At 47.1% G+C, this 26,413-nt stretch overlaps 4 protein-coding genes across 7 annotated transcripts; 2 read left to right on the top strand and 2 right to left on the bottom strand.

The window, feature by feature from the left end:
* Positions 1–43: 43 nt before the first annotated feature.
* Positions 44–2,018, top strand: LOC4804218 (alkylated DNA repair protein alkB homolog 8). The gene has a single exon (XM_001360775.4). It carries the CDS (start codon positions 83–85, stop codon positions 1,928–1,930), a length of 1,848 nt encoding a protein of 615 aa, XP_001360812.3. The 5' UTR covers positions 44–82; the 3' UTR covers positions 1,931–2,018.
* On the bottom strand, positions 1,964–20,293 carry LOC6898419 (uncharacterized). 4 transcript variants are annotated; one of them, XM_015184222.2, is made up of 9 exons: positions 20,021–20,292; positions 13,823–15,227; positions 13,183–13,324; positions 7,570–7,718; positions 7,337–7,506; positions 7,082–7,276; positions 4,364–4,417; positions 4,098–4,295; positions 1,964–4,044 (listed from the first exon to the last, which is right to left on the bottom strand). In XM_015184222.2, exons 2-9 carry the CDS (start codon positions 13,866–13,868, stop codon positions 3,436–3,438), a joined length of 1,563 nt encoding a protein of 520 aa, XP_015039708.1. In that variant the 5' UTR covers positions 13,869–15,227; positions 20,021–20,292; the 3' UTR covers positions 1,964–3,435. The 4 variants fall into 4 exon arrangements, with proteins under 4 accessions (XP_015039708.1, XP_033235096.1, XP_015039709.1 ...); XM_033379205.1 differs by having other exon boundaries at positions 7,570–7,712; XM_015184223.2 differs by lacking the exon at positions 4,364–4,417.
* A 1,086-nt stretch (positions 20,294–21,379) lies between these two features.
* On the top strand, positions 21,380–25,470 carry tous (testes of unusual size). The gene is made up of 5 exons (XM_001360774.4): positions 21,380–21,734; positions 21,799–21,882; positions 21,956–22,884; positions 23,033–23,202; positions 23,269–25,470. Exons 1-5 carry the CDS (start codon positions 21,553–21,555, stop codon positions 25,411–25,413), a joined length of 3,510 nt encoding a protein of 1,169 aa, XP_001360811.2. The 5' UTR covers positions 21,380–21,552; the 3' UTR covers positions 25,414–25,470.
* On the bottom strand, positions 25,438–26,392 carry Vps20 (vacuolar protein sorting 20). The gene is made up of 3 exons (XM_001360773.4): positions 26,239–26,392; positions 26,062–26,171; positions 25,438–26,001 (listed from the first exon to the last, which is right to left on the bottom strand). The coding sequence occupies exons 1-3, from the start codon at positions 26,311–26,313 to the stop codon at positions 25,548–25,550; spliced, it is 639 nt and encodes a 212-aa protein (XP_001360810.3). The 5' UTR covers positions 26,314–26,392; the 3' UTR covers positions 25,438–25,547.
* Positions 26,393–26,413: the final 21 nt, after the last annotated feature.

Here is a 26,413-nt window from a genome sequence, read left to right as displayed (position 1 = left end):
CATTTGCAACTGATATCCCCCTATTATTTTTTGATTTTCTAAATATTTCCTTTCGGGGTGATATGTACACACTGGTGGCAGCATGCACGTTGAGCAACAGCAGCAAACTGTAAACAATGCCAAAAAAGCGGATAAAAAACGGCGTAGATGCCTGGCAATTATCAAAAGCGACTGTGATGTGTCTCCTAGCGACACCCCCACCGTGTACTTGGCCATTCTGAACGTGGGACTAAGCAATGGACTCACAGAGGAAAGTCTGCTCGAAGCGGCCGCCCAGACAGGCGGCAGTGTCTCTGAGGTGGCAATGTTGACCGGAAAATCGTACTGTTTTCTCGTTTGCTGCTCTCTGGAGGACTCGCAGCTTGTGTACACGGGCATGCACAATGTGTCGACCATCGGACAGCAGGGAGCAGTGGCCTATCTAAGCTATGTCACGGCATTGCCTACGCTGGCCGGAAAAAGTGAATGGAACAAACCGCTGCCCAGTGGGCTCATCGTATTGCCAGACTTTGTCAGCGATGCGGAGGAGGCGACGCTGCTTAGATCCATTGCCGAAGATGGCAGATCGTATGAGGGCACCCTCAAACACCGTCATGTCAAGCATTTTGGCTACGAATTTCTATATGGCAGCAACAACGTCGACCCCACGAAGCCTCTGGAGCAATCTGTACCCACAGCCTGTGATTTTCTCTGGCCGCGGCTTGAGAGCTTTTCTTCTTCCTGGGACTGGAGCACGCCGGACCAACTGACGGTCAATGAGTACAAGCCAGGACATGGCATACCGCCTCATGTGGACACCCACAGTGCATTTTTGGATCCCATCCTCTCACTGTCTCTGCAGTCTGATGTGGTTATGGATTTTCGGCGTGGTGAGGCGCAGGTCCAGGTGAAGCTGCCCCGCCGCTCCCTATTGATCATGTCCGGAGAAGCTCGCTACGATTGGACGCATGGGATTAAGCCCAAGCACATCGATGTGGTGCCCACAGCCACTGGAAGTTTGACCACGCAAGCCCGCAGCAAGAGGACATCCCTCACGTTTAGGCGCTTGCGACGAGGCAACTGCAACTGCTCCTACCCCACGCTGTGTGATAGCCAGCAATCCACAGTGCCGCAAGAGTTGTCCACCACACTGGCCGACCAAGCCGTTAGTCTTGAGCAGCAGAATGTTCACGAGGTGTACGATAAAATTGCAAATCATTTCAGTGAGACGCGGCACTCGCCGTGGCCTCAGGTGGCCCAGTTCCTGGATAGCTTCGAGCCCGAGTCTGTGGTCCTGGACGTCGGCTGTGGCAATGGAAAGTACCTCGGCTGCAATGCCCACATCCTAGCCATTGGATGTGATCGGTCGCAAGGATTGCTCGCAGTCGGACAACAGAAGGGCCAGAACGTCTTTCGTTGCGACTGCCTAAATGTACCCGTGCGCTCGTCCAGCATCGATGGGTGCATCAGCATTGCCGTCATCCATCATCTGGCCAGTGCTGACCGTCGCCTGAGTGCTCTACGGGAGATGGCACGTGTCCTCCGGCCAGGTGGCCGGGCTCTGGTCTATGTCTGGGCCAAGGAACAGCGACGCAACGATAGGAAATCCGCCTACCTGAGGCAAAACAAGGCCGTGAACAAGGAACGCACCACCGAGCAGGAGCAGAGACAGAAGCAGCAACATGAACTTGAACAGCGGCCACAGGATCATGTTTCCCTTCCAGTGCACACCAACCGCACTGAGTTCCAGCAGCAGGACGTCCTAGTACCCTGGAAGACCAAGGATGAGCAACGCACCACGTTTCTACGTTACTATCACGTCTTTGAGGAGCACGAGCTGGATAAGTTAGTGGCCCAGGTGCCAGAGGTTGAGCTTACAAAGAGCTACTACGATCAGGGCAATCATTGTGTGATCTTCAAAAAAATCGCCATCTGCACAGCGAGGCCATGAGTAGCTAATACTTTGACTAAAGGAGAACTACTATTAATATATGTAATTCGTTTATTTGATTTCAAAAATACACATTTACACGATTTTACTTTTGCTTATTAGCGAATCAAACGTAAACTAGAACTTAGTTAAGCTATTGTTTGACCCATCCAAGTGGTGTTCGTTCTCTTTATTGTAGCTTTGGACCATAAATTGACAATTCCTTAATAGCAACATTTTGTGTTCCACTGAAGAGTATTTCAACTCAAATATATAGGTACGAGTGCTGGATATATTTACATTTGATTTTTTATACACCTATATATGTAGACTTCAAACGAATTCAATAGCATAGGTCGCAATTGTGTGTTAATGCAAATATAGTAGTAGGTGGATAGTATGGAGATAGTATAAATTTGAGTATCATAACTAAAATGTATAGAGACTACCTAAAACGGTGTTGGGGGAGCAAACGTTTGGTATGGTGCTGGTTGGAGCTTCTTCAAGTAATGTTCCTATGTATGTATTTATGTAGTATGTATATATATAAATCCATGAATAGCTATAGTTCGAGCTACAGAAACGACTACACGATAGAACTCGATTTTAAAAACACGCTTTAAACTCTACATTATACTACAACTATACTTTTAGTTTGCAATAGGATTCATATAACTATTTATTTATAGACTAGTTGACAGTTTCAAACGTTTCGCTTTGGTCGTGGGTAGAGTAGAGTAGAGCAGAGTGTGTGTCTGATATGTTAGCAGGTAACATTTGGTCTTAACGCTACGAGCTAGGCATTTAGCGGGTGGTGCTCTAGTAGTCTAAGATTTTTCATAAAAATACATACATGCGAGTATGTGGGTGTACGAGGTGTATAAATATATATCTGTGTATGTGTTTAGGTCGCGTGTATAACAGTTGTGGTGCCTAAAGTGGTTGGTTTTTGGCTATATGTATAGGAGAACAATAAAATAGAGTAGTGTTTGACTTATTTCGTACATACAACAGCTATGTGCGTCTACAGACTAGGTTAAACCAGAAATTCATCATCATAATCATAATATTTAAAGCCTGATAGTTTACTCGTTTGTTGTTAAAGCTGATTTATCAGTAAAACATATGTATATAGTACATATTCGTATATACATACACACACAATATATACCATATAAAGTTCTATAGGTTCCGATTAATGTAGGTATGTGTATACTTCAGTCGTTGTTGAATATACAAAGCTTTCTTCCCTGGTGACGGGTGATGACCTTTGGTACAGTACTTCTTCTATATCTACTTATACTCCTCCTTCGTTTACATTCTCTCACTTCTCTCACCGAAACACTTATTTGAGCAGCTGGCATTCTAAGTCCACCTTTTTCGTCTCATTTCTCACTTTACAAGATTTGGGGGAGCTGGGGATGTGTCTGGGGTCTGTCTGTGGTGTGTGTTGGCGGTGCTCGGACTGAGTCTCATGTCCAGATGCCTTGAGCGCGCGCTTAGATAAATGTTTCGGTTGCCATTTGTTACAAGCACTCCGCGAGCGGCGGCTTCTCAATGGGCGGCGAAGGCCCCGAAACGGAAACCATTGGCACGGCGCTGATCATCGGCTTGATTATCTTCAGCCCCAATCCCAGGTTCTTGGGGCTGCTATGCGGCGATGAGGAGGCTGTCGACGAGCGCTGGTGCACCAGAACTCGTGGCTTGGCCTCGATGGCAAAGCTGGGCGAGGATGAGGCGGAAACTGTGGCAGTGGCGTTGGCACTGGCCAGCAGCGGTACATGTACCAGCTCCTCCACCGTCTCCGCCGAGTCATGCGACTCGTGCACAACGGCAGCGGCGTCGCTGTGAATCAGAGCAGCGGTCGAATGCGTATCGGCGTCGTCGTCCTGCATGTACGGAGGCGGCGCCTCAAGCGAAATGCTGCCCACAATCATGTTGGCCGTGGTGATGGCAGCCGAGCGGGCTAATAGGCTTGTCACAGCTGTGCCCGATGGCTTGGCGTCGTGGATCACCGGGAGACGGAGCAGTTCTCCTCCGGTTCCGCACTCCCTCAGCTCGATGTCGTTGCTGTCCTGTGACAGATTCTGATGCTTGTCGGCGTCGTCATCGGTTCGCCACTGCCGGAGGCTCTTCTACAGGACAAGAAGGACCTTAGAATTGACTTCGAATAGTTTCGTATAGTTACCTTTCTGCCATTGTCCGTGATGTTCTCCGCACTCTTGGCCTTCCGGCAAAGCACACTCTGGGAGCCGTGGCGGCGCAGGAACTCAATGGAGTCGAATCCGCGACCCTCCGACGACACGAATATGGCCGAATTGATGCGACTCCGCGTGCAGCGCTCCGATATGGATGTGGAGTGCTCCTCGGCCAGCATGTGGATGTGCTGCAATGGAAAGAGTGTCAGTAAGGGCCTCGACAGGGTGGTCCGCTGGTTCTGCTCAAGGTTCTTACGCGGCTATTGCAGTGCAACGGTGGGTTTGCGTTGGCACAGTCACTGCTGTCGAACTGCGCCACCAAAGGAGAGCGGAGGAACGCACAGAAAGAAACAGATAGAGAGATAGGAAAGAGTAGAGAGGAGAAAGTGTCACAGTCTCGCTCGGCAATCGGGGAAAACGATTTACACACTCAGAACACAGAAACATAAGCCTGGACACCGGTCGTCCTCACACGGCCGTCTGCCACTCGAACAACTGACCTTCAGACCTTCAGTGTCCTACAGCCAGCAACAGCAACAACAACAACAAGAGCAAGCGAAAAGCGTGGGAGCGGTGGCGGCGACGCCTCTACCTAACAACTACAAAGATACTTTTACGAAGCCAGGAAATGCAGATGCTGTGGCGATTGCGTTTGCGATTGCGATTGCGGTGGTGTCTACGTATGCTGTGAGAGAGGTGAGGAAGAGTGCGGCGCCAGGATCAGATCCATTTCATTGCTACAATTGATAACTGTTCTTCTGTACAGGTGTTTGTGTGTGTTGCATGTGTGTTGGTGTGTTTGGTTGCAGGTGCGATTGGTGGCAGTTGGTGCTTGGCGCTGACTCAAAGCGACGGCAAACACACACACGGGTGCAAGTCGATCGTGCAATTATCGAGATCGTTATCGAAACGAGCGAAACGGTTCTTGCTGCAATCTGAATTTGAATTTGAATTTGCATTTCGAAACAAAATCCGTGCACCAAGCTGTTTGTGTGGGAACGACTTACGCTGGCCGGCTCGCTGTAGTTGCTGTGGATGAGCACGGACGAATCGGTGCGTATGGTGTCGCTGGCCACCATACTCTGGTACTTCTGCAACTGCAGGCGGGATGAGCTGCGGCTGACGTCGCGCGAGCCCTCCCGACTGCGATCGGCACAAGAGTACTGTCGCCGGTACTGGCGCCGCCGTCGTCCTGCGTTGATGGAGGACGAACAGCTGGTTGGCCCACTGGCTCCCATGCTCTGGCCCATGCCGACTGGGCCGAAGCCGGCTGCATTGTAATCAGCGCATGCCAGCGTTCGAGGCAGTGCCGGAGGCGGGCGAAAGTAGCTGGGATCGTAGCTGAACTGTCTCCGGCGCCACTGATCGTACTGTCGGTAGTGGCTTAAGAGGCGTCGGCGACGCAGGATCAGCTGCTTCTTGGCCTCGAGTACATCGTTCTCCTCCACAAAGGTCCGCTCCTGCGAGTTCTTCAATATGCTACGCTGCTGGGCGAACTTCCGCTGTTTGCTGGCTCCCGCCTGCAGTGGCAGGATGCGCTGGGGAGGAGCGGACAGCAGGTCCCTTTCCCTCTCCCGTTGCAGCAGATGCTGGTGCTCGTTCTCCTTGGCCAACCCCTCATCGGCATCGGCATCGACATCGGGCTCCTCCGGCGCGGTGTGGCTGTCCAGGCTGTCCACATTCTGTAGCACACTGGCCCCCACAATCGACTGATTGTCGACACTGGGTCCCCGGACATACGTGTTGATGGGCGTTCCATGATTGTGGCCATGGCCGTGGCTGGCCGCAGCACTTACTGCCGAGGAGGCCGCTTCGCGGTGCGCTGGTTGCTAGCTCTCGACATCCGCCTTGTGCAGCAGGGCGAACTGACAGCCGCAGTCGCGCTCCAGCTCCCGTCGCGGATACTGGAAGCAGCGATCGAACAGTCCGCAGCCCTCGCAGCGGGGCAGGCACTGCCGTGAGACCAATACCCAGAAAAACCAAAAGAAGGCGGCAGGCGGCACGAGCAGTGTCGGCAGGGCAGGGCGGGCGAGAGCGAAGTGAAAGTAAGGAACGTTTTGTCAGTGATTTCATTGGAAAGCTCGAACCTGAACAGCAAAGCTCAAAACCAAAACCAAAACCGCTAAATGCAATAAATATGTATAGTAGTAGATCTAGGGAATGTGTGGATAAGACGAGTCAAAGATTGAAGTGTTCTGGGCTCTGGGTATTGCAGGATGCCTATGGCGACCCGACCTGGGCTCAACGAATCTAAGTGGAATCTAAAGCTAAGATTATGCATTCGCGGCCTTCTTTCGTCGCACGGAATCGATGAGGGTTGAGACTAGGGTCAGTTCTCTGCGGTTAAAAAAGCCAAAATCAATACGAAACTAGCAGGTAGCAGGTGCCATTCCTTTTAAGCAAATCATAAGAATAATCTGGAAAGGGCCACTATACAGCAGTCTATAAAGTCTGCTGGATATCTTCTTGGTTTTCCATTATGGTGGTGGTTGGGAGTAGGAGGTTCTAAAGTAGGAGATCAGGGTCAGGGTCAGGGGCAGGGTCAGGTCAGGGGATAGACAAACTCCACGAACAGTTTTTCTGGTTGAATTGAATTGTTTGCTGGGGAGCGGGCGGGCGGGCGGGCGGGTGCACGAGATAAAAGGAAACGGTGTACGTAGTTCAATAAGAGTCAAATGTTTACTTGAGTTTGATGCATAGAAAAAAGCTAATTAAATGCAAAATATTTTTGGTTCATACATATTGCAAGTAGTTTGAAGAATTTGTTAGTTTTGAATACCTTGACAAAGAAATCGGGGTGTAGGTTCTAAAAATGAAGCATAACAGAAATGAAACATAGATAAGTTCTTCGCGAATATGATGGAATCCACAACAAGACGCGAGCGACTCGAATCTCCGAGGGAATCCCAAACGTACACACAACCATCCCCAACCATGCCCCCGTCTGGTGTGGCGAAATTCCGTGGATGCGTACCTGATGCGAGTGCTGGCCATTGCAGCCGCCGGCGCTGCACACCCCCGTGCCCGGCACCTTCAGCTGTTCGTGCTTGTAGTCCGGCTGGTAGGGCAGCAGCATCCGGATCTTGCCCCATCGGTTGAAGAACAGAGCTATGGCGCCGGCCCACACCATCAGCACGATCAGCACAATGCCGATTTCCACACCGCGTATCTGTTTATAAATCGATTTTATGCGATTATATACTAAAACTCTTTCTTTTGCTGATCTTACAGTGGGCAACTCTCGGGTCGTGCTGTGCGTCAGTGTGTTGGTGGCCGTGGAGGTCACATCGTCGCCAAATATGCTTCCGTTTCCCGTTGCGTTCCGGCCGCTGGCATTGCCATTGCCGTTCCCAAAGATGCCAGGCGGAAAGTCCTGCTCTGTGGTGTTCCTTGGCAGATCTGCAGGCGGAAATAACCCGTTTTTATCTATTTGTGTGCCGATTGAATCTATAAGATACTCACCCAGGGTCCGGAACTTGATTTGGCCACGGCTGCGATACTTCTTGCCCTGCCAGATGGCCGTCACGACCAGGGAGTACTGTGTGCTGGGCAATAGCCGATCCAGAACGATAGCCTCGCTGCTCCCGGCAACGTCCTGTACAACCCTGTAACTTAAATTAATTCAATTACCACTCTCGAATGGCAACTAAGGGACGGGGCGGTGAACGGTGCGGTAGGATAGTGCATTCTGTACGAGTATGCGTGTGTGTCTTTTTGCTGCTAATTTACCAACTACAACGAAACCAGGCGTGATATATGAGGCCGGTACGTGTGCGTAATTACAGCATTGGCCAATATTTCACTTTGTCACTTTCCGCCAGAACAGAATACCCCACATGTCCTAGATTTTGCCAATCGAGAGAGCTCACATTACACACCAGAGCCGAGCTGTGTCCTGCCTTCTAAATTATCCTGCCCTCCACTCGCCGCCCTGCAAGTGCGTGGCCTGGAAAAGTGGCCAGACCTCGGCTTTGTCTCCCATTACTATGGCCGCCACCACAACAGTCTGACAAATGATTCATTATTCATACATACTCCATATCGTACATACATACGATGGCAGCTTACACACACTCGTATCCCTACACATATATACAACACCAGTACATTTCCATCGCAATGGCACCCAGAGGAACTAAAGACCAAACAGAAGTTGCCCGCATTTCGCTTGTTCCGATTTCAGACAAAACAAAAACATCGCCATACTCGTACAAGTAAACATTAATGTTAAAAGCCAGGACACCGAAGGGACACCAACAGCCGACCAATTAAGTACGGAAATATATTTAATGGGAATCCTGAAGCTAGAGATCGATCTAGTGCCAAAAGCTAAAGGAGGCCGAGGTTCCGACCATATCCGACCGTAGCCATATCCGTTTGACCATTAGTCAGAAAGGCACCATCTTCAGGCCGATGAAAATGTCTCTGTACGAGTAAGCTGCTTATTCGGCTGATGCCATTTTAAGCAGATAGTCATCTCTTAACCCGTACTGTTGGCTCATTATAAATTAATGAATTGCCTCCGTCCAGGGGCTAAATACACACATAATTGATTCGAGATTCTGGGCGGCTGGCTCCACTGACTTTGCACACGTGTCGCATACATTGCCACACAGCTAATAGACTCGAGGCCCCCGGGCAAATGGAAATTGGGCCGTTTTATGCAAACATCAGCCATATGTGACATGGCCAGGCGTTGTCTAAAGTTTCCCAGCTATAATTCAGCATGTGGCGACGCCTGGGGCAAATCAAGTTTAATCCTCCCCCTTCCGCTCGCCAGTCGCTGTGTGTGGAAGTCGCTTATTATCCACAATTTAAGCACACGCCATGGCTTCAATTCTGTTCTGGGCGGATCCCGTACCCTTTGCTTGTCCTTAAATGGCATTAGAAATGCACGTGAATTTCCAGCAGCAGCAGCAGCAGCACGAAGGAGTTTTCTCAATTTCATGATGTTCTTTGCTTAGCTTTTCCTTCCTCGCCTCTCACTCGTTGGCCATTTCGTTTTTACTGCCGGCTTGGGCTCTGGCCAAGTTTTGTGAGCACTCGCAAAGGTGCACAAAATATTTACTCGCGTATGAATTTCTTTTTATGTTTCAATTTTCATATGTATTTATTTTTTCTGGTTTTATTAATAAATAATCAGTTTACAGGCCAGTGAATCCCATTCGAATGAGTCGTTCGCCCCGATCCCTGTCCATTTCTGGAACTCCACAGTGGCTTTCCGATATGTGGGGGAAAAGAATTGCTGTTCTGTTCTTATTAAATAACTTATGATGTACAAAGTGCACGCTCCCAAACTTTACTCTAGGCCGGATGTTCCTTCTGTTTCTGTGGGTGGAGTGGTGACATCGGGGGTCTGCTGTCTCTCTAGTCAGAATTTTTAGTTGAGTTTTCCTAGAACAACATGACTTTGAGGGCTTTTCCTATTTGCATGGAATTCGAAATGCAATGAAAATTCCGCATACGCCCCTTGGGACAGTTCCATCAATGTCTAATGAAGGATATCTGCTTATCCCGGACGTTCCCAAGACAAAAAACTTCTATGGAAAGATAATGGATACAGGGATTAGGCTTAGGATTTCGTCTGCAACACGAGTAATCGTGTCGTAGACTATGGGAACCACGTACAAATCAGGTTTATGGCAGGTACATATAGTATGTTCTCCGATTCTGTCCATGTTGCCATAGACTTGTATGGCTTATACTGGAAAAATGTATGTGGTCATCGGAGAGACAGTGGGGGGGAGGCGCACATGCCTTATCTGCTTTGACGTGCCACAAAAGCTACGTGTATGTGTACCTGAAGCACTTTTATGTGGGCCTGGTCCTTGACATTTCAATTTTAATAATGTCAAATTGGCTCTAAAGGAATTGATAACGATAAATGAATATAATCTAGGGCACAGGGCTATTTATTGATTGGTGTTCTCCAACTGTCTGCCCCAGACCCCCCATTACCTCCTTCGGTGGGACAGTAATTGTTATTAATTATTATTGTTATTGATGGTGCTTGACATGCTTGGACATATTGAACTCAACTCGAACCTTTGCCTCTCACAGGACCCATTGTTCGTCAAGAATTTCATAAAACCACTTAGTAATTTGGAGCATGTATGGGACACTGAAAGAAATGGCTTAATAAGTTCTGACAACATTCCAACGTATAATTTTCGACTTGATTATTTCTTCGAGTGTAGGGGAAAGGTAAAAGTCGCCGCACGAGTGTAGTGGTGGAAAAATGTCTAGGACAAAAGTTTAGTGCGCCACTCGACTCGAGCTAGAGCCAGAGCCAGAACCAGAACCAGGGCCAAAACCAGAGCCCGGATCCGTCTACTCACCGTCAACGTGTCTGTGTACATACTAATCATACATTATTCACGGCCACAATTTACTCGAAAAACGGCAGGAAGATAGAACTAACAACGAATAGTATACCGCAACGGCCCGGCCCGGCCCGGATCGGCCCACCATAATGACTGGCTGACTGAGGGAAGTGGGTAATACACCAAAAATCGATACGAAAGAAACACAAAAATTAAAAACAAACTCACTTATAAATAATGACCAGTGGAACAAGAAGCCGAAATAAAGTCCTAGTTTTTGTAGTACAATTTTTGACATAGGCGTGAACTTTATGGAAGAACAGCAGTGGGGCAATAACTACAACAACATCAATGCGTTGGCATTGGAATGGACGGCAGTAAAAGACAAAAAAAACACGCTTGCACACTTACACACACACGCAATGTGTGCCGTTAAATTGAAAACCAACAAAAGAACACAGCTAGGGTACTGGTCTGCGCGGACTGTGCGGACTGCAGCAGTCAAAAAGTGAAAAAGTCGAGCACTTAAGTTATTACACGGCATGCCAGCCAGCCAGCCAGCCACCAAACGGTGCTAAAGCCCAGCATTCCCATTCTGTGAGCACTAGTCGGAGCGGAAGTGCTTAGTTTGTAGTCGAAATATGCAGCCCATTCCGGCAATCCACCGCTCTCTCTCTCTCTCTCTCTCTAACTGTTTCACTGTGTGCTCCTGGCGCACTATGGTCCGAACGACCACTTTTGTTGGCCAAAATTAATAACTCCCGAACGGAACAAGATTTTTTCATTTAGTTTTTTGTATTGGATACAAATAATCAATAAGAAATGGATTTAAGGAAAAAAATGGGTGTGGCACCGCCCCTTTTTTTAATAATGCATATTTAAATTTTTAGTTATAGTGAAAAAAAGTATTAAGCATATTTTATTTCAGAAAACGTCGTTGCACGACTAAAAAAAATTTTGATTTAAATAAAAATAAAATCGTTTAAAGGTTTCCGTAAATTATTGCCGAAATCCTTGTCTAGAAGCAAGGTTAACGCCTCGTTAAGTGAGCTATGTGCCGGCTTTCCGACTGGGTCCTGTACAGCCTTACGAACTTAGTTAGCATATTTGGACATAAAGATAAAGATATTATAACAAAGGCTTGTGGCCAATCCACATATTTTCGTTCAAACATCTTTGAATTTTACCGGCATTTGTTCCGGTATGTTGCCAAACGGTAACAAATTTTCTTGCTGGTATCTTCAAAAGCTTTATTAATTTCATATGATATGTCGCCCTAAGATCCGTTTTCAAATAATTGATAATTTTACCCTTCTCTGAATTCCATTCGGCAAACAAATCTGCATTTTCGAATTTGAGGTTATGCTCTATTAATGCAAATTCCAAGAATTGTGGTAAAAAGTGGCATTTCTAACTATATACATTTCAAAAAGAATTTATTAATCTACGACACAAAAAAGGTTTCAGGGTGGGACTAGGTAGGACTCACTTTGTACACCTTTTCAAAAATTAGTTTTCATTACAAGTTGGCACATGTTGAAGGCCTCACTTTAACCTTCAATTACGAAGACATCAGAACTACTAGAGACAGTTAAAAACTCAAAACACGTAGTAAGAACCCGACAGATTAAGATTCATCAAAAAAATTTAATCACGTCTTGGCGTTTTTCAATTTTTGAGATATCTAAAGTGGTTATTAATTTGCCACTTTTTCCCTTCACGTGCTTTACTATAAAAACAGTTGGGTTGCACAGCTGATTTTGCGAATGTGGCGCCATCTATGGAAATTTCTGGTACGCAGATTTAATGGTCGATCTTTTTCTAATGCAGAGCGATCAAAACCAGGTTTCAGTTTTGACTTTGAAAAATTAGGTTTTGGCCAACAAAAGTGGTCGTTCGGACCATAGTGTGGCGCCACGAAGGCGATGAGAAGCAGCAACAGCAACAGCAATCAGCAAGGGAGCAGCAAGTGTGAGAGATGGTGTGAGAGCGGCGATGAGTGCATGGTGATGGCGATGCGGGAGGAGTGGCGTGAAGGCAAGACAGCTGCAGTTGAGCAAAATTATTACGGTAAATCATCGAAAATATTGCATTCGTACGACTGAGAACACGAGAGCACGAGAGCGAGTTAAATGGCACACAGCAACAAAGTCTCAAAGAAATGTTCGCTCTACTCTTTACACATAAACACACATTAAATACATATATACTGTATGTATGTATGTACTTGCTCTACGGCTAACTCCCCTTTTCGGTGCTCCTTCTAGTCAGTTCCTTTGTTGGCTTTTGTTTTAAATAACTTTGCTACAAGTACACGCGGCTTTTGTTTTTCTTTTTGGCCTGCATTCGCGGTCAAATTGGCCTTAACTTTCCTATTTTGTTTTTCTTTGGTTTTTCTTTCTCTGTTGGTTTACTTGGGCCGTTATTTAGCTCATGGCCAAATGCCACACAGACACACACACAGACACGCAAAGTAACACACTTACACACTTGCACACGCACACACAGCTCTTGACTGACCGCTGCCGCCTCCGCCTCCGGCTCACTCCGCGGCCTGTCCCGCCCGGCCCGCCTGTCAATTGCATACAAAATACATATTTTACTTGTTCCCTGCATAAATGCACTTGACTTGCCGCCTCTTCGGCTCTGCCCCTGCACCGTCAGCGCGTCAGTTACATTTGAAGTGTACTCTGGCGTTATTTAGCCTAGTCAAGTGGGTAGATTGAGTTCTTGCTTTGTTAGTGGTACCTACCTGTCGTCCGTCGGCTTGTACGTCACGACGTACTTCTCGATGGGATGTGCCTTCAGGTCGATTTGCGTTTGCCATGACACCCGGACCGCAGTGGGCGTCAGAAAGGTTACGGTTATGTTCTCCGGCGTAGCGGGAATGGTGCCTATTACAATAATAATTGCTTGTTATTATGTGATTATCGTTGTAAATGATGTGAATGCGAGGCACCACAACTACTCAGCTATGTTTATGTGCCTCAGGAATGGGATAATCAGATAAGCTCAACTTTTATTGAGAAACTTGAGTAATATGAACTTCTACTTTATGGCTTGCAGTGGAAAAAATAAAAACCCTGATCGTTGCAAGCAAGGGGCTTTCTACTCTACTACTCTAGGGCTTTCTGTGTGGCAATGCGTCATCTTATATAAATACACCTTAGTGGAAAGTGCACAAAGAGGCTCGATCAATGAGCATTGAACCATTTCGTCCCTCCCTGTTTATGCCAAATGAAAGTAAGTAACATTTACACCTGTCCCCACGAATAAAAGAATAATTCACTACAAGATTGCCCTAAATTTTTGTACACTTGTGTTACTCTTAAACAGAACTTAGACTTAAACATGGGATTGACTTAAATTTGAGATATGTTTCTTGTACTCACCTGCCAGGCAGGCATTAACAAACAGCACGGCTATGAGTACAAGCATGGTTGCTTATGATTCTGTTCTGTGGCTGTCGCTGGGGCTCTGCTGTTGCTTTTGTTTCTGCTTTGTGGGGGGATTCCTCTTGCTCTTCCTGCTTTCCTCTTTGCTAAGGTTTCCGCTTGCTGTTGCTGTTGCTGCGGTTCTCTTGCCTTTGGTTTGCAGTGTAGTTGATTTATTTTAAAAATAATCTAACTAAACATAAAAATCAGTCTTGCTTTGTCACGCACACACACACACAGAGAGACACAGAGACACGCTTGTGTGACACTTGCTTAGTTTCGCCTGAAGTTATCCTCAGTTTGTGGCCGGCTACTCTTCTAATTGACTTTGCCAATGACATTTGCATCTGGCTGTTGTTTCCTCTACCAGCGCCTTGCTCGTTCTGATATTTATGCCCTTTTTCCCAAGACAAAGAGAGAGTGAGTGGTATTTATGCGTGTATATTTTTATAACACATTTTATGGAGCTCTGGGGTGGTTCTCGGTCTCCGTCGTTCTTTGTCTGTGCCTCTGACTCTGCTGAAGCGTCATCGAATCGCATTTGATGAACGTTTCGATAGTGTGACAGAGTGAGCGAGCTGGCAGATGGTGGGAGGTGAGCAATAGGAGCAGGGCGAGAGTTCGATTGCGAGTGCGAGTGCGAGAGAGCTAGGGAATATTCCAACGGTTCCTTGCCGTTACCTGTTTTAGTGTCGTGCTTGCTCGTTCCTGTTCAACTGGGGAATTATTCACATTGCGTTTGACTCTTTATTTTGTTGTTTCTGCGGCTTGCGTTATTATTCTCTGCTGCTATTGCTGCTGCAGCTCCTGGCTCGACTTTATAAAAATCAATAAAAAGCGACTTTCTGTCTGACAGCCGCTGATTTGGATGGTGGCTCTAGCCCCCAAAGTGCGGGAGTTTCGGTTTTTTGGGCAATCGCTGGAGGGAATGTTGCTCGGCTCCCCTTTCACGAAATTCATTCAATGAGACGGCGACGGAGGGCTCGCTCTGATGGTTGGCGGTAGGGCTGGGGGCGCAACAACCGGCCACCTGTCGTCGCCGCCTGCTCCACCCACTGCTCGGTTTTTCCGGTGCTTCCCGCTCTCTCTCTCTCGCTCTCGTCCTTTTGTTCTTGTCGCATTTATTTGATTTTGTTAACAATTTTGGCATAGCTGCCAAACCATTTAGGAAACATTTTAGTCGTTCAAACGCTCTTGTTGCGCTTTGATTGGTCCCTTTACCGTTCTCCTACCGTTTTCCCCTCTCTTCTCTTCTCTTTTCTGATTTGTTTTGTTTGGTTTGTTTCCGCTTTTGTCGTTAATTATGCCCCGCCGCTGTTATTGCGGTACTTTCTCCGTTTTCCAGCTGGACTGTGGTGAGGAGCTGTAATAAATCAGAAATGGCATTAATGGCCAATGGTAAAAAAATGCACATAAATTTGTATATTCTCGCATTTTCATATGTTTGTTTGTATACGGATGATCTGAATTACCATTAATTATATTGTGCTGTGCGCTTTGTTCAATCACAATTAAGCTTGTATTCGATTCAATATTCATTAGCTCGGAGCCAAAGCGGAATACCAGCGAATGTAAAGCATACTTTTTGGGGCACGGCTTTGAGTTTTTAATTGGCATTGCGCATACGCCACACACAACTACCCGCCCCGATCCACCGCTAGTCCTCATGATACATAATCCCATATTCCTCTGCCAAACAGACAATTCAATTTGCGCCATGCGTGTACTTGCCTTCCCCGATTCTGATGGAAACACACTACAATAGAAGGCCCATTCAACCTGTTGTGATGATACACGTTTGGGCAACTTTTGGGTTATTTGGGGAGCCAACAACAACAGCTACGGCTTCTAACATTCACTCTGGAACAAGACATTCAAGTGAAACAAAGGCCTGGTATATTCTGAAAACATCCAACCCGAACAAATTTTATGGGAAACCGATGGGGAGAATTGACCATCAAATACTTATATAGAAAGGACGAACGCTTTGTGGTCGAACTGAAGGAGCAAGAGCTTTGATGGGACAAGAAAGGCAACGCTGACGGCCAATCAGCTCCACAGCTTTACAAGTGTTGATTGGTTTTTTTTTTTGGTGGCGGAGAGAGCTTTGAGGGTTCTAGAACCTTAGAGATTCAGTTTCAACTTTATCCACCAAGCAATGAACAAATCAAATCCCCTTAAGCTGCTTTTAATCTGAAAAGTGCCCAATTGTATCAAAGTTCTGCAGTAAAGATTTCCACTTTGGCCAAGAAAACATACGGAAAAGAAGTTTGTTTTTTGTCTTGCAAACTGGGAGATACTCTTACTATTGTATATATACATATATTCCAAAGTTATCAGTAAAACATTTTGTAACTGCCTCCTCCTCCCTTACCGCCCCCTGAAGTCGCACTCAGGCAAATGAATTTAGTTAGCAGCTGGCGTTGTCTCAGAGTGTACTTAGCGGATAATTGAGAGTACTCGCCTGTCTATAGAGACATGCTTATCAGCAGCTCAAACTCTGACACTGACACCCCGCACCGCCTCCTGTCGCCTGTCCTGTGCCAGCTGTCCGCTGTCCCCATTACGCCTTATGACGAGGGCTGTCCAACCGCTCGATTCTCATTAAATTTATGCATTCAGTTTACATATTTCTCTCTGTTCTGCGTTTTTTGTTTGTTGGTTATGACCTTAAAACTTGTATGAACTTTCGACGCACACTTTGGCATGCTTGGTCCTGGCCGTCGGAGAAGAGGGATATTCCAAGAGATTGTGTAATGCGTGTGCACACGCTCTGCAATTTAAATGATAATTTTGACAGAGAAAGAGAGCGGTACATAAAACGGTGAATTTGAAAATTCCTCCCAATGTTTTCCCCATTAAAGAGCGGCACGCATCAAAATAAAGCCCGAAATTCTATTAGTGGTGACGCATGGTCGCAGAGTGGTAGTGGGGGGTGGGGGGCAGGATACGAGTGCATGCATTCGCGCAATGGGAAACAACTAGGTGAAAACCGTTATCGTAAAATGAAAATGGCGGCTAGTACGCGCTGTCGCTGTCGACGCTGGCGTCGCCTTTGCCGTCGGTCTTAATTATAGCGACAGCACATGCACAGGTTACAAACACACACACACACACACACGCACACAAACCGTACACACGTATACAGGGGTCCCAGAATTATTTAGCACTCGTGGGAGTACATTTCTGATCCCATAAACCAATATATTTTTGTCTGGAATCATGGATCTAGTCGCCCGTAGGTAAGTAAGAGCCGGTGTGCGGCGATCCAGTTTGTTTCAGCCATTTACCTATTACGCCGTCAAAAAAGTGAAAAGGTATTGGTATCCACAATTTTTTGGAGCTGTTTTCCACTTATTTATCTATCTCTCTACCGAAAGTCATCATGTTGAATATTTTCCACTTTCTTTTTGGGGAATACCAGGTATCCCTTAGTCGTTATTACTGCTTTAGGTGGCTGGTTCATCATTTTTATTGCATACGCGCTGCTTCCCTGGGGTCTTTGGCATTTGGCGGAGCGAAGTGTCTGTTTGCTGTGGCTGCCAGCGCGGACAAACCAACAGTCAGCCAGCCAGGCAGCCGACAATAAATCAATCAGCTGTGCCAACATCCAATTCCCGCACAGACAATGCTGTGTGTGTGTGTGTGTGCTGGGGTGTGTGTTACTGGCATGCTATTAACAAAAAGGTCAACTTAGTCGCTACAATTGAAGCCGAACGCCGAAACGAAACGGGAAAAAGGCTTGTGTGCACCGCTCAGTTCTGCTCCAACTCGGTTCTTTTACTCATAAGTAGGAGTGTGTGTGTGTGAGTCAGTATAAAAGAATGTTGCCAGAGTTCCACAGACAGAGAGAGAGAGAGAAAGCTTGAGGTAGTCAGAAAAGGACGAAAGAATGCCATTATTCCCTGGCTGTAAAAACGGAAAAGGCAAAAATACGTGAACACAGCTTGACTTCAATTTTAGCGAGATTTTCAGCAGCTCCTCTAGGGGAGAAAGAGATTCCGAGAGAGACAGAGAGAGAGAAGAAGGATGACATAAAGCTTTAAGCTTACTCAAAAAACAAACTAATGAAATATACATAATGGTAAACACTTTAAAAATTAACCAACAGAGGAACCATTTTACAGGAGGAAACATTCCATGGAAGACTAGAAAAAAGAGGTCCATGGAGAACAAAACATCGTCCTTAAAGACAGCCTTGCAGATCAAACATTCCTATAGGAACTAATAAATGATTTGAATATTTTCTGAACCATTTGGTGTTACGCCTGGAAACTTTGGGAACATATCCTACGATTAAATACTAGCAATTAAAAATAGTTAAACAAAAAAATAGCTGGCAATTCGAATGATTTATTTCCTGTTCTAAAATATTTCTCAACTTTTCTTTTCTTCGCATAAATAAATAATCTAAATAAACTGGCTTATTTCAAAAAATATTCATTAATTTATTGTTGTTTTTTTAAGGTTTCTCAACATTTTGAATTTATTTTTTGGTAAAACTGTGCTGCGGAATAAATATATTCTCATGGTTAAACTTTTGCTGCACTTTCCACAACTTCAGCAGCAGTCCAAAAATACCACAACAAGTTGTATTAAAAAATAGATGTATGTATATAGAAATGAGCATTCGTGGGCAGTGAAGCCTCTCCAAGCGTGCCAGCCCTGGGATCTAAGTTGAATCCTCATTTATTTTCCTGGCTTTTATTTCATTTACATGAATTTCTAATCGTTATTAATCCGACTTCTTTGAAAACGTTTTTATTTTTAGCTTTGGGGACAGAGAAGATTCCCGATCTGCTCAAAGTTATTTCTGACAGTTTCTGGTTATGGTTCATGGGGTAAAAACGTTGGGTTTCTTATATAGCGACCGCTCACTGTTCACAAATTTATCTGTGTCTGCTGCCACATGGTTTTGCTGTGGTGCAATGCACGCAGTGCGGCGACTGCGGCTGTGGCTGCGACGGATTTAAATTTAAAATGAACATTTACGCTTTCCGGGCTCTGGCCGGACGGATTCCCATTTGACCTGTTCTAGTTGCGGTATATATACGCATATACGAAAATGTGTATGCTGATATAATCGTATAAATATCCCTGATTCTTTGTTTAAACAATTTGTTTACGATAATTTTGGTATTTGCGACTTGTTACGCTTGAAATGGCCAACAATAGCAGCGGGGGTAAAAGCAAATTAAACAAGTGAGAAGGCCACCTTCGGTCTTCGAAGTTTTTGTTACCCTATCTATGAGTCTATGAGTCGTATCATTCTAAGTTTAACTACATAGATTATCTTCCGAAATAATCAATTTTGAGTTGACTGCTGTTTTAAGAGCTTTTCTATCAATATTTTCAAAAGAAAACTAGTTTTATCAGATAAATAAATCAATTTTCTATAATATTGGCTAATTTTACGAGCGAAATTATAGTCCACTATATGCTCATTTTAATGAGCTTTGTTCTTGCAATTTGGCCTTTTTTTTGACAAGGTTTCACTTTTAGTTTTGTATTTATTTATGCAGTTGGAAATGCTTTGTTGTCAAAATCCAAGTATCCCTCTTTTCAAGAGTACAAAGAATAGAGAGATGAAAAAGATTTACAACTTTGGAAACGGCATGGAGGGGGCGGTTGGGTTAGGTTAGGGGTGTTTTGTGGGGCACGGGCGGAATTAAGCCAAACAATCACCCACCCACCCAAATGAATTGTGAATTTTTGTTGCTTTTGGTGTTGTTGTTTCTGTGCAAATAAACGGAACAGAAGCATTAAAATTACTTTTTAATTGCCACAGCGGCTGGTGCCGTCGCTGTTGTTTTTGCTGGTGTTTCCCTCAGGTTGAAAGGCTGACAGAGTCCATTAGGCGGCCATTTTCCGTTTCATTTCGTTTCATTTCACTTTGCTTTCATTTTTGGTTTTTTGAAATTTAATTGGCTTAAAAAATTCAACAGCCCTCGGTCGGTCCGATCCCGCTTTCTTTTCCCCTTTTGGGAAGCCCCAAAGGGACAGGACAGAAATTTTTGTTTTTGTTTCCTTGCGGTTTTTAATTGAGCACTTAAGCACACACACACACACACACATCCGCAAAAAGAGAGAGATGGACTATCCCTTAAAGTTACATTTATGCGTCGGGGCAGAGTCTATTGAACCGGCTTTATTTACCAGCCACCTGTGCTGCTGACAAGCTCCTCCTCCGCAACCGGTCCACTCTCCAGTACTCAATCACAGGACAAGATGTCGTCCACTTGCATCCACTGATAACACCAAACAACAAACACTTTTGGTCTCCTTTTCTGTGCTTTCTGTTTCGTTGTTGTCGTCTCTTCTGTCGTCTTTCACTCAGTAAGGTTCTTCCGCTTTTCCCGTTAGGTAGTGTTGCGGCGGACGCGAAAGCTTTGACTGAAATGAAAATGAAAACGAAAACGAAACTGAACCAAAGCCTAACCAACGGTGGAAGGCTGTGGCCAAGCCATGGTAAATCTGTACAAGGTACGGACAACTCCACAGGTCTCTTTCTGAGGGACACAAGAGCTCTCTCTCCACATATGGAACGGCAATCAATATACATACAAAGGTCCCTAAAAAAGCTGTAGGCCCCTACCTTCTTAACCAAAAGCAAAGAGAGAGGCACATTGAGAGAGTGCAAGAGCGCAGCCAGAAGCTTTCGCCTGCTCAGAGGTGAATGCAAATGAGATGGAATTTTGGCTCATATATAGCTAGATTTTTTCTGTGACAAAGGCAATGCCCTTACGGATATCCAAGGTGTTCCTAGATATACTCTTTAGCGTGTCTAAATGTAGTTACATATGTAGAAGAAGATTTCTATGATTTTTACAGTTAGTTTCTTAGATATAAAAATGTTTGTCTTGCGTGCTTAGCTAGCCGTTTTAGCGTCACTATTTGTAGTACATACTGCACTCACAAAAGCTCTTTCAGGTGTGCTCTCCTCTCTTTTCGATGAACTGAAGAGAAAGCAGCTTTTCTTCAACTAAGAATTCCTTGTGTTAGGTCGTGGTCGGTTGCCCTGCCTTGGGCAAAAAGGGAACTTTGGTGGGAGGGACTAATTTTTGATAGGGTTGACTGGCTGGCCTGACTGTTTGGCTGACTGACTGACTGGCTGGCTTACTGGATGACTGGCAGAGTGACAGACAGACCCACATTGAGCTGAAAGCGCACTACCCGAGTTCAAGTGCGACGCTGGCCAGGAAATGCCAGCCAACATTGCGGAATTTTCCAGCGGAAATTTCATTGTTGTTTTTGGCAAATGCTTAATGTCAACTCTGAACTTAAGTGCGGACTTTGGAGGCGGATGGTGCCTGAGGCCACTAGCAACGCCACCCTAATGAATAGCATACTTAGCGGCATTTTTAGTTACTTATTCGTGGTGCTCTTGGCTCAGTTTTGATTAAGACAGAAACGATAGCGTTCCTTTTGAGGTAATCGTTTTTCCAACCCCACACCCCGCACACTTGTTGTCAGGGTCTCGCGCGGATGCCATGGAATTTACTGTCAGGCGTCGGTGGCGCCCCTTTTGGGGGAACGTTCCCTTAACAATATCCTGAGTTGTTTGATCGAATTCCAGTTCCCCATTTTGTTTCGTCTGTCAGCGAGAGAGAGAGAGAAATTCGCCTCGAATCATAGTTAAAATTGTCTTTATCACAACACACATATATTTTATATAGAATTCAGACAGAATGGACGACCAACCGAGAGGCTCGATGAATAATTCGGTCGTCATACGGCCCCGTCTCATCTACGGCCTCCGATCGGATGTGATTGGCAACATCCACTTCAACCTGAACAAGGAGGTCATCTATCCGGTGGAGGGGGTCCTGGCATTCCACGACTATGTCTTGAACAAGCAGAGATTCCTCAGGTAAGCTGTCAGGGTTATCGTGTGTGTTATTCCGACACTACTCATGCGACTTCCCATCCTGCAGATTCCCTGAGGACACGCGTCCCGAGATAATAGCTATGAGCTCTCATCGCAAGCTGCTGGCCGTTCTGGAGCGTCATGTGAAGAAGTATGTGCACATCCTCTAAGACTTTTCTTACTCTTTACCTCTTTACCTCTTTACCTTACCTCTCCATCAACAGTGGCCGCTTTATATCCATCTACGAGCTGTCCACCCTGAAGAAGCGCCGGCACTTGGAGCTACCCGGCAATCATCGCAATGCGGAAATCAAGCAGATGATCTTTACCTATGACTCGCGAGCAGTGACCATACTGACTCGGCCGCCGGATGAGCACATGATCATGCTGGTCCTGGACAAGACGAGCACCGTGATCGAGGGCCGGGCCACAGTTCTGGGTTCCCACAGCGGGGCCGAGTGCATAGCTGGCAATCCAAGCGACTGCAGCTTCCTGGCAGTGGGCGGAGACCGGACCCTACTCCTGATGAGCAAGTCGGAGAGGGGATTCACCATCAGCAACAACCTGAAGGTCAGCTACAGGGTCACTTCGATGGCCTTCCTGGCGCTGGACCTGCTGATGGTGGGCACCGCCAACGATCAGCTAATTCTCGTCGAGAACGGCGAGCAGAAGCTGGCGCAGAAGGCCAGCGAGGCGGACACCGTAGACCTCATGATGGACCAGGAGATCTTCGATCGAGATCGCGAGGCGCAGGATCAACGCTTCCAGTTGCCCACCCAGGCAGTCGTCCCGCACGACCAAAGGGTTCTCTGCATGACCGCCTTCCCCAAGGGCTTCGCCTACATCATGTTCAACCGGGCATTCGTCTTTGAGCGCGTCTCCAAGTTTAAGTTCGAGCGGAAGACCATCCTCACCGTTCCCACCACACTCTATGCTGAGCCCATGTACCAGATCACCAATCTGGCCATCGATCACAAGCAGGAGACGGTGATCGTAACCACCACCCATGACCAGATCTATGTGGGCATCCTTATCGTTCCGGAGACGCTCAAGACCAAGCAATTGAAGTTCGAGCCCCTCGGCGTGCTCATCCACACGGGAGAGGTCATTGCCGTGTCCGTTTGTGCATGGAAACCCATCATCATGACAGCCTGTGAGTAGCATCTCATAAAGAAAACTCGTACGCGATCCATGTTTGTCTGTAACCCTCATTGAACCCTCTTATATTACACTTATATGCGTATGGAAGGTATTCTTAAATGCGAATTATAGCTTTCTTAATTGTTTGATTCTTTACTCAGCAAGGGATCAGACCATTCGAATCTGGAACTACGAGACGGCTAAGGTGGAGTTGGTGCGCAAGTTTCAGGTGGATGTCAACATTGTGGAGCTCAATTCCACGGGCCTGATTGCAGCCATTGGCTTCTCGGATCAGCTGCGCATCACCCAGATTTTCATGGATGATCTTAATGTGAGTGGGAACTCTGATGATCTCATGTGATCAAGAGCACAATCTACCATCTCTTTCCTATCGCAGATTGTGAAAACGTACAACTTCCCGCATTGCAACGATGTTCGATACTCCAATCTTGGTCACTTGATGGCTGCCGCCTATGACAACAATATAGCAATCACGTCTGTGTACAATCTGGAGGTGCTGAACAATTTGAAGGGCCACAACGGCACAGTGTTGTCCGTGGCCTGGACCCGGACGGACAAGTACCTCATCTCGGGTGGAGCGGAGGGTGCCATCTACCAGTGGGACCTAGAGACGGGATCGCGATTGCAGGAGATCGTGCAGAAGGGCACCGAGTATGTGACGGTCTCGTGCAGCTTTCACGATCCGCTGACGATCTACGCGGGCACAAACTTTGGTACCATCCGCGAGTTCCAGAACTCGGAACTGGTGCGGGAGATCACGATTCCGTCCAGGACCAAGGGCTACGTGTCGGACCTTTGTCTGGCCCGGTCCGATATGATCATGTTCGTCTCCGATCACGAGGGTAATCTATTCAACATGCAGCTACCCTTCCTGGACGCGGGTGGCGGCACCTTCACCAACTTCCGGTTCTTCGATGGGCCGGTCAACAAACTGAGGTTCTCCTACGATGGCACCCTGCTCCTGGCCATTTCCAAGAAGGGCACCCTTTCGATCTGGTCCATGGACAACATAGACGGCAAGGTGCTCGCCATAGACCAGGACCTATTGAAGAGCCAGGAGGTGTTGATACCGCGCAGTCAGCTCAACGACAAGATCGAGCAAATTGCCAATTTGGAGCTGCGTCTCAAGCAGCAGGCGGAGGAATTCCAATATCAGCTGAGCCAGAACGAGATCTTCGATGGCCAGCAGCTGCAGGAGGTGCATCGCAGCTACTGTTCGGCGCTGGAGGAGCTCAAGGAGCTGAACAACGAGATTGAGGCGAGGCACACCGAGGAGATGAACCACATAACCTACCAGATCAACTCCATACGGGAGGAGCACCGCCTCCAGCTGGACACCCTGGCCAACCAGTACTCGGAGCGCATGCTCATCGAGTACCAGAAGTTCACCAATTTGCGCGAGAACATGCTGGAACTCCGCGAGAGCTACGAGGACAAGCTGAAGAACTCTACTGGCACGCTGCAGGACACGGTGGAAGCCCTCGAGAACAATTACAAGCAGCAGCTGAACGAGCGCAAGGGCCTCATCCGGGACCTGATGGAGGAGATGCAGGACAAGAAGGCCGAATTTATCGAGTACTGCCACGAGGTGGAGGTGGAGAACGACCGCAACATGGTGGCCACACAAACCGAGTACGAGAACAAGCTGACCACCGAGCGCAACGAGACGCAGATGTGGCGCGGCAAAGCGGGTGTGCTGCAGAAGAAATTCGAGGCGCAGAGCAAGGAGATCGACAATCTGCTGGAGGAAGTGGAGACCCTCAAGGATGAGCACTACAAGTCGCAGCGCTGTATCCAAAAGCAGATAAACAATATCGAGGATCTGCAGAAGGACATCGCCGATCGGGACTATGCCATCAACGGCAAGGAGAAGCGCATCCAGGATCTGCTGCACAAGAACCAGGAGCTGGATAAGTACAAGCAGGTGCTGGGCCACAAGATAGCCGAGCTTAAGGCCCAAATCGAGCCGCGCGAGTTCCAGATCAACGACAAGCGCAAGCACATTCTCGAAATGGAAGGCGAGCTGGAAGGTCTCAACCAGAACAACATCCAGCTGGAGCTTCAGCTGAAGGAGATGCGCGACAAGTACCTCAGCAACGTGGCGGAGCTGCATACGGAGCGGCACAGGGCGAAGGCGTCTCGCGAGTGCCTGCACGCCATCTGTACGGACATCTACTATGTGGCCGGAGAGGTCAATTCGGCCGAGGGTCTCAAGAAGGCCGTCAAAACGCTATTCCAGAAGCATGCCAGCGACGACGAGCTGAAGCGCTTCGTCAGCCTGGATGCCGAGGTGCGGGATGAGTTCATGCGCCAGCGCAAGCAGATTGAAAACGTTCTGGCGCGCTACAAGGCGGTGGCGGAGGACAAGTCGGTGCAGAAGAAATACGACAAACTGTTCAAGGAGAACATTGTGCTCGTCGAGGAGATCGAGAAGCTGCGGGAGACCAACAACAGTCTACGCAGCCGCGTCAAGGAGGACATGCGCAGGTCAAAGAAGTCCGTTTTAATTCATGTTGACTAAATTATGTGCGGTTCCTGTGCATTATAGATTCTAGAAAAATATATATTTTACATTGGACTTATAGAAGTATTTAGCTGCTGGCTATACAAACATACATACATACAAAATGGCATTAGTTTCGATTGAAATTAGATCTAGGCCTCCACAAGGACCTTCTTCGTCTTACTGCTGATCGCTTTGGTCTCTGCTTTCTCCTCTGCCGCCGCCTCGTCGACTGGTGGCAGCACCTCAGTGGGCACTTCCGGCAACTGGACGCCGTCTTCTTCGGCCTCGAGGGCGTCCAATTCGGCCAGGACATCCTCTTCGTCTTGCGGCGTCAGTGCGTCCGTCAGAATAGCGTCTATCTCCTGCTGTTTCTCAATGCCCTCTCTTGTCTCATCCATTATCCTTTCGACTTCGTTTATGTCCAGCATTTCGTGCACCTTCTTCAGGGCGGCATTGCCCTTCTTCAAGCCATCCAGCACCCTCATCTCCACCTGGGCGAACTCCAGGTCGGCTGCCAGTTTTTCCAGATTATCCAGCTGCTTGTCCGCGTTCGTCAGCATACTTTCCTGGTATTTCTTCTTGCGCAGCAGCAGCTTGGCCCGGCTGAAAGAATACTCCAATTAGCTCAAAACTAACATCGTCTGGGCGTTATGTGAGCCATACTCTTTCCGGCCCTGCTGTAGGCACTTCTTGGCGAGGAGCCTGTCATTTTCCAGCTGCAGCTCAATGCGCTTCTGGTACTGTTTGAGACGGTCCCGTTGCTGCTTCAGTTGCTGGGCATCGGAAGAGTGGAGGGGGTTAGTGCAGGGGTCAGGAAACTCTGGAGGAATAGCGACTTACCAGGACAGCCTTGTCGTGGTCGGTTATCCGACTGGGGGCCGTCTTTTTGCTACTTTTCGCAAAAAAGGCTCCCATGACTAACACTTATTGTTATTTGTTGTTGTTACCGATAACAAACCGTGCTTAACCCTCTTAACACCCCTCTAATTAAACAGGTGAACAACTTAAATATAAA

Source organism: Drosophila pseudoobscura, chromosome 3 (assembly GCF_009870125.1).
Source record: "Drosophila pseudoobscura strain MV-25-SWS-2005 chromosome 3, UCI_Dpse_MV25, whole genome shotgun sequence".
Lineage (NCBI taxonomy): Eukaryota > Metazoa > Arthropoda > Insecta > Diptera > Drosophilidae > Drosophila > Drosophila pseudoobscura.
The sequence above is the reverse complement of the archived record's forward strand: the minus strand, read 5'-3'. Positions and strand labels throughout refer to the sequence as shown.